This window comes from Anneissia japonica, unplaced genomic scaffold (assembly GCF_011630105.1).
Source record: "Anneissia japonica isolate Jap-2015-1 unplaced genomic scaffold, ASM1163010v1 scaffold670_len1213532_cov191, whole genome shotgun sequence".
In the NCBI taxonomy this organism is placed as follows: Eukaryota; Metazoa; Echinodermata; class Crinoidea; order Comatulida; family Comatulidae; genus Anneissia; species Anneissia japonica.
This window is the reverse complement of record NW_022693499.1, coordinates 384,472-392,217: the sequence shown is the minus strand read 5'-3', so window position 1 is coordinate 392,217 and position 7,746 is coordinate 384,472. Positions and strand designations below refer to the sequence as shown.

Below are 7,746 nucleotides of genomic sequence, written 5' to 3'. Positions count from 1 at the left end.
AAAAAAAAAATCAACAAAACAATAAAAATAACCGATATGCCAAGACCTATAAGAAATAACAACAGCTTGTCCAATCAGAATGCTTGGTTTAACACAATTATATACAGATGAGTGAATATTTATAATGTCGGCTAATACTATGTTACTGCAATGATACAATAACGCTTTATGTTGCCGTGGCAATATATTTCCGTTTTTTTGCAAGATGCAAATTTAAAATTAATTCATGTGTTTGCTTTATTACTTAAAGATTCAATCGTAGATCCGGCATTTTGCTATGACGACGTGGGGGAGTCGTACGCTTCGACAAAATAAGGGAAAGGCAGTTTATTGTCGCATATCCTGGAATCACGCCAGCCACGAGAATGACGGATCGCCAGAATGGAAACGCGTTTGGTGAGCGTCCAGACACTAAAACCACTGACCAAACAAATGGAAAATCGTTTAAAAGTTTGATGTGCAACATCTTTGAGAGAACAACAGCCCACGGCATCCCAAACATATATAGATCCGAGACGAAATTAGGCAAGATTATCTGGACTTCACTGTTTCTGGCTGCAGTTTCGTTATTGCTGTACCAATCCAAAGAACTGGTGGCAAAATATCTAACTTATCCCGTTGACGTTCAGCTTGATGTTGAATACAAGACCGAACTAGAGTTTCCCGCTGTCACGATTTGTAACATCAACCCTATTCGAGAATCGTTGCTTAGAGAAGATCCAGATTTAAAAGATACGAATCAGGAAAAAGATAGTGATCAGGTAAACTTGTTTAGATTTTTCAAAAATCAGATATAGATGTATCTGTTCTTTTATGATAAACAGTATTACCACAGTGTAACATGTGAATTTGAATTACATTTCACAATTCTTATACATAAATCATTTATTTAAAAAAAATACACCAACAGTATAAAACAGATGCAACGATCTGATCTTCTTCCAAAATTGACTCTATTAATACAAAATTATGCAAGTTGTATAAATTATTAACGACTTAATATTTAGGACTATTCAAACATCAAACATTACATCAGTCATAGGCCTATAAATATCTACAACAAACAGGCGAAATTTAACTAAAGTCAAAGTACAACAAAACAAACAAACCTCCTTTTTGAAATGGTTTATGTTTATAATAGTGCGATGGATTTAAGGAGACGAGCCCATCAAACCGTGGTGGTATGAATCCCAACCAAGACGAAAAAGAAGAATATAAGGGTTGGGAATACTTCCTTTCTCAAACCGATCCATACGGCACGGAGACAGTTGCTCGGCAGGAGATGGAGACACTAAGTAATCTGTTATCAAATAAAAGCAACGAAGAGAAGAACAAACTTGGACACCAAATTAAAGACCTGCTTGTTAGTTGTTCATGGTCAAGCCTTTTTTGTTCACCTAAGTAAGTTCGATATGATTTACTATTGTAAAGCCATTTCCAGCCTAACACATTTTGTTTGACAAAAACATGTGACATGCCTAATTATGGTCATGATGACATCACATCATGACCAAATATAGGTACATCATGACTATATGGGCATACAACAGTTTTTTTCAAAGAAAATGGGATAGTGTGGACAGAGTTTAACATTGGAATATTGATTTAAAACATTAAAGCTCTGTCCACACTATAATTTTTAAGTGACAAATAAATGTGATATGCCCATATTTGGATGTAGTACGACATCATCATGCCCATATATGGGCACATTACACAAATTGATAGTGTGGAAAAAGCTTAACATGCATCTGTTATTGCGATTCGATCCAGCGCCTTCTTGACTTTCCATAGGCCTATGTCTTTAATCATTTTACCGTAGGCCTAAATAACTTACAGTAGGTTGTCTATTAATCAATTAGTGGAGCTGTCCATAGTACACTAGCGGAAAATTAGTATACGCAGGTTACGTAATGCTTGAAGAGACTTCCTGAGGCCTGCAAGGCCAGAATGGAAATTTTTGAATGCATTATCTAACCTAAGTATAATAATTTACCCTAGGGTACGATGTATGTGGCTATACTAATTGCTTTATAAGTCAATCGCCGTCTTTGAATGTTAGTTTGATATGGTTTGATACAGCTATGTAGCATGTGTTATCGGTTGCTAGTGATATGGTGTGCTTCTGCAGTACACGTTAACACACCAGCGACGTTACACATCAGCAGCACAGTATACGGATACGATGAATTATTGTGTTTGAAGAACTTAATTTGAAATGCTATTTTGATAGACATTAGTTGACAGACGTTAGTTACAAACTAACTGAGGCTTAATCAACTACATATTCCAAGCTAGAAGCCGTTAATCTTTAAACAAAATCGGTACAGACTATTAAGTCTATTTCTTATTCCATTTATATATTTAAAAAAAGTCGAGGTCCAATACCAAATAATATAGAGACTTTGTGAATTATTTTCCTTTAGTTAATCCAGTGTCAATTTTTATAAGTAAATGTTGTTTTTACTTACTTAATATAGGCCTATGAAGACTTCAAAGGAGGTGAATCAACTCTGGAAATGATTGACACTTATTGCGTTTGTGATGAATTTAATACTCATAAAATTATGTGTTTGACCGAAATCTTTCTTTCTTCCACCTCCAACGTCCACGTGTAACTTCATATAATTTGAAATTGAATACCATCGATTATTATGATAGACTTTAATAATAATTTTAAACAGTGATATATAGTTACTCAATACTTATCTGTTCTTTAAAATAGTAGAATATCATATTATTCCAAATGGTGTTAATATATTTTTAATATATATTCTTGTCATCAATTAGGAACTTTACCAATCATTTCTTTAATGCGTTTCATGGCAACTGCTATACTTTCAATTCAAAACCCAACGGCAGTGAACCAAAGAAAAGCAAGTATTCAGGACCTAGTGCAGGTAATGTATTTCTATTCTGACTTTGCAATGTTTATAAAAATTAGATACCACTCCAAGTATTGAAATACACGCCATCGTGTTGGGATTCAATATTTCAACATTAATTATGTCATCATCAGGAATTGATTCCTGATGATGACATAATTAATGTCGAAATATTGAATCCCAACACGATGGCGTGTATTTCAATACTTGGAGTATGTATTATACTTTCTTATCTGAGATTAATCAGTGGACCTTTCGGTTTTTAGATACCACTCTTGCTTGCATTAATCAATGTTATTGCCTACGGTATATAATAATAATAAATAATAAATTGCTATTTATATAGCGCATGTTGCAAGAAACTACCGCTATGCGCTTAACAACAACTAAAAAAGATTTAATACAAAAAAAAGATAATGATAAATATAGTAGTAATAAGGTGTGGTGGCAAGCAGTGCACGGTCTCTGAAAGTCAACCATCCGCCTTTGCTCTGGTGCAATCCCAGACCTCTACCTAAGTATGATTTATTGGGGAAGATGATGATAAATACAAATCGATTTCATGACCTTATTACTAATACTACTATACTAGCACTCTTACTCAATCAATCAATCATTCATTTATTCCTCTATCGAGGACTTTATTTCAATTTATATACAGGCCTCATGCCCTTATATTTGTTAGATATCATTTATCAGTTTGTGTTGCCAAACAATTAGTTCTTCTTCTTATATAACTTAAATATATATATTTCAAAACTTCATTTATTAGGCTAGCATTACACATCAGTAATTAAAATTTATTTGTATTGGGAAAGTATAATAAAATTTGGGTAAATATGTATTTCTAAGATTTTTATAATAAGGACAAATTAAAAGAAAATGATATTCATCTTCAACTGAACTTAATTTGCATAACTTGCATACACGATTTTCAATAGGGATCTTGTTCCATCTGCCTTTCTCAATTTCTAGGTTAAGAACTTCTAAACGGAACTTAGTAACTAGTTGTCTTTTTTTTTAATCTTTAATACATAATAAATGACGCCTAATTTCAATTTTTGTTTTAAATAACTTAAAATATCTGAGTTTGGAATATAAATGAAATTGTTCAAAGTATTTTGCTTTTCCGTATCAGTTAGTCTCAATCTAAATTCTTTAAGAAATATTTTTTTATTTTAAATTTTCTGATTAATCCATACATAACCGAATCCAGGGGAGAAAAGTAATTCTTTTACATGGCCAGCCCAGCAGGGCTCATCCCTGTCAACTTTTCTTAAAATTATAACATTTAAAAATAAATTTATTGCCCTCACTTTCAATAATTTTCAACCAATAACGAATAATGGACATTAAACAATCAATGTGAACGGAAAATTTACCAAGAGTAAGGTAATTAGTATTGCTGTAAACAAAGAGAAAAAAATGCATTATTTGCTTTTTGACAGTTATGCTGCACAGTATTATTCCACAGGCCATTTGAACTGAAAACAACACCTAAGTAAACATATGACGTAACAACTTCCATTTGAGTGTTTTTAAAATTTTTTTAGTTTGCCTCCTTCTTTAAATACCATTATTTGTTATTTATATTACCGTTCGACCCCACAAATCACATAAATATTCAAGTTTATTTAACAATTTTTGAAGTCCCTTTACTGTATCGCTAATTAAAAGCAAATCATAAAGAACATCAACATAAAGAAGATGATTTAAATAATAGTCTTCAATTTTAATTTTGCCATTATATTCGATTTGATTAAGGTCATAACTTAGATCATTCATAAAAATGTTAAAAAGTAAAGCAGATAAAGGTGTTCCTTGTTGTATTCCGATAGAGCATTTAAATGGTAGTGTTAACGTATCGTTTACTTTTACATGAGCTGTTAGTTGCTTATACATGGACTTAATAATGTCATACAACTTACCATTCACTCCTATTCTTTTTAACGTAACTAAAAGAAAATCATGATTAATACTGTCAAATGCGCGCTTCAAATCAACGAAGCAACAAAATAATCTTCCTCTTTTTTTACTTAAATATTTCGAAATAACACTATTTAAAATAAAAATATTTATAAGTTTACACAATACCTTTCGGAATCCTTGCTCTTGAAATATAATATTATTATGTTCTACAAATTTCGTCAATCTGGCATTAAGGATATTCATAAAGACTTTACCTATGATCGGAATTAATGATAAACCGCTATAGTTTTCTGGTTTTTTTTCTATCACCTTTTTTGAATATTGGACTTTTTTGAAATAATGCTTGTAGCCCATTGTGCTAGAAATTGTCCAATTTGAAATGCTAAGTTAAACAAAAGGGTTAATTGATCAAAAACAAAATATGGAGCATTGTTAATTTACCGGAACTCTATCATCATTCCATTTATTCCAGGAGATTTTCCTGTCTTTTGTAATTTTAGTGCTTGTTTTATTTCGTCTATATTAAAATCTAGATTATAACCTTCATCTTCGAATACGAGGATATTTCCCATCTCATGAATAGTTTGGTATTCTTGCGGGGGTTCGAATAAAGATTTAAAATGTTTGTGCCACTTGTCTATAGGTATATCAGTTGTTAAGTTTTCTTTTTTTGTCTTTTTATTTTGCCCAGAATTGTTTACTGTTTTTATTGTTTAATCAATCAATCAATAAATGTAACATTTATTTTCTTCAAGTTGAAAAAAACAGTACAAACTAAAACAAGGTAGATGATTTGAAGAAGACATAGCCAAAAAAGCAAAGCTTGTAGCAGGCATGCCTTGGCAATATGACAAAAAAATAAAATAAATAATAAATAAACAATAACAAATAAAATAAAGAAAATAAATAAATAAATTAGTAAATATAAGCACTTTAAAAAATAATAAAAAGTACAAAGTTAATTACAAGAAACGTCGTCTGACACGGGTAAGAATATCTTAAAATTAAATCTAGTAAGTAGATATAAAATATTTTTAAAGTTGAACTGGGAAGCTTTTCTTGGAGACAGATTCTTTTACATATAATGGTAAGCTATTCCATAGTATGGGTCCACTAAATCCTATATTATATTGAAAAGATATTTTTTATTGAGGGTATGCATATCATAGACAGTACTAGTACTATAACTTCGGAAGGATGAGTTTGGTCAAAAGGAATTAGAAAATTGAGGTGGGTTTAACAAATTAATGGATGAATATATAAAAATACACTGTCGATAATTATTGATATCTTTTAATTTAGTGGGTTCAAAGAGGAAAATAACTGCTACACTACCACTACTACCGTACTACTACTACTACTATCAACTAAAACAATAACTATAACAACAGCAAAAACAATAACAACCATAATAATAATAATAATAATAATAATAATGTGTGGTGGTGTGCTTGGGTGGGTATGTGTGTGTGTGTGTGTGTGTGTGGGTGTGTGTGTGTGTATAAGATACACTGAAGCTTGAAATCACCATGCGATCATCAAGCATTTTTTTTTGCGTATTACATATTAGGACTAAGTATAATGCTGTTTATCGAGCAACATGAATATTTGTTCGATGTTTCGACGAGTGCAGGGGTACGGGTTGTTATACATGACCAAAACAAGATGCCATTTCCTGAAGACGAAGGCTACTTCGTATCTCCCGGGTACCATACATCCATTGCATTAAGAAGGGTAAGTCTTACACTACTAGAGGATGCGTTCCTCTTATGTAAACGCCGCGATTAGTTTCGATAAAAGGAACAATATGACCATTAAAAGAAGATATTTTGCACGTTGCATGTTATCTCACTCAGTTATTTTCTTTACGTAATGTCAAAAATGCAGGAGTAAAGTCATGTTGTATAAAATGATTTACAAAGTATGCTTCATGGACTTATACAATTAGCGTTATGTTCAGGTACAGGTTTTTATAGCAGTATTATATCATTATTCATAACATAAACATTTTTAGAAACCACTAAAATGAGATGACAAAAATCGATCAAGTTTGTTAACAGACTGTATCTAAAAACCGAGTATGCTTGAAAATCGAGTGTGTTTGAAATTTACTGGCGTTACAGTACGTGAACAGTGCCATGTGGTCGGAACAGCTAAAGATCCAGTGAAAAACGACATAAAGGTCATTATTTTTCCCTAAATTAGCTGAAATTGTATTCACTTTTACGATGGCGACTTCGATGATCTATGTTGTTACATTTTTCAGAACGGAAGGTTTCAAATCCCATACGTTTTTTGAGGCCCTCTGTGTTTGCATTATAGGTTATTGATACATAATATGGAGGCGGAGTAAATCACGCTGCTCTGCTATAGGTTTATAGACTTCTATTTGAATTAAAATATTGGGGTTCGATTCTCGACCACGTTCGTCTCCGACAAAATGCACTTTAATTTACTTCGTTATATTCCCTATGTGAATAATGTAGTGATAGTAACAACAATGTACATTTAGTATTTCTTAAATGGTATTAGCTTCGTGGTTGCACGTGTGGTATTGTTCAGTTATGTCATTATTGTTAATAATAAAAACGCATAACCTCGACCATTGCACGCTTTAAAGTAGATTTCTTGAACTAGCGTCAATTATATAAATTTGGCTACAGTAATCAATACAAATCACTTACATTAACACAATCCGTGTTCACATATAAACACGCATCGGCGTCAAGAGAGTTATCTCCCCGTCGGACAGACCAAATACTTCCCGTCGGCTACGACTCGTTCAACCCAAAAAGCACTGGGAATTTGAATTCTTTTTCGTGTTACAGTACTGTCAAACATTTCAGGCGACGAGAAGGCAACAGAAGGATACGTAGTTCCTTGAGTCCACCATGGTTTTACTAGCCACCTTCTCCTTTGGAAATTGTCTGAT

General features: G+C 32.3%; 1 protein-coding gene across 1 annotated transcript in view; it reads left to right on the top strand.

Annotated features, from left to right (window-relative positions):
* The first annotated feature begins 250 nt into the window (after positions 1-250).
* The window catches only part of LOC117100782 (degenerin-like protein unc-105), a 20,934-nt gene continuing 13,438 nt past the window's right edge, over positions 251-7,746 (top strand). The window contains exons 1-4 of the mRNA XM_033240599.1: positions 251-761; positions 1,142-1,401; positions 2,791-2,900; positions 6,385-6,548. Of these exons, the coding sequence (XP_033096490.1) occupies positions 366-761; positions 1,142-1,401; positions 2,791-2,900; positions 6,385-6,548 (930 nt within the window). The 5' untranslated portion in view covers positions 251-365. The remainder of the gene's footprint in view (positions 762-1,141; positions 1,402-2,790; positions 2,901-6,384; positions 6,549-7,746) is intronic.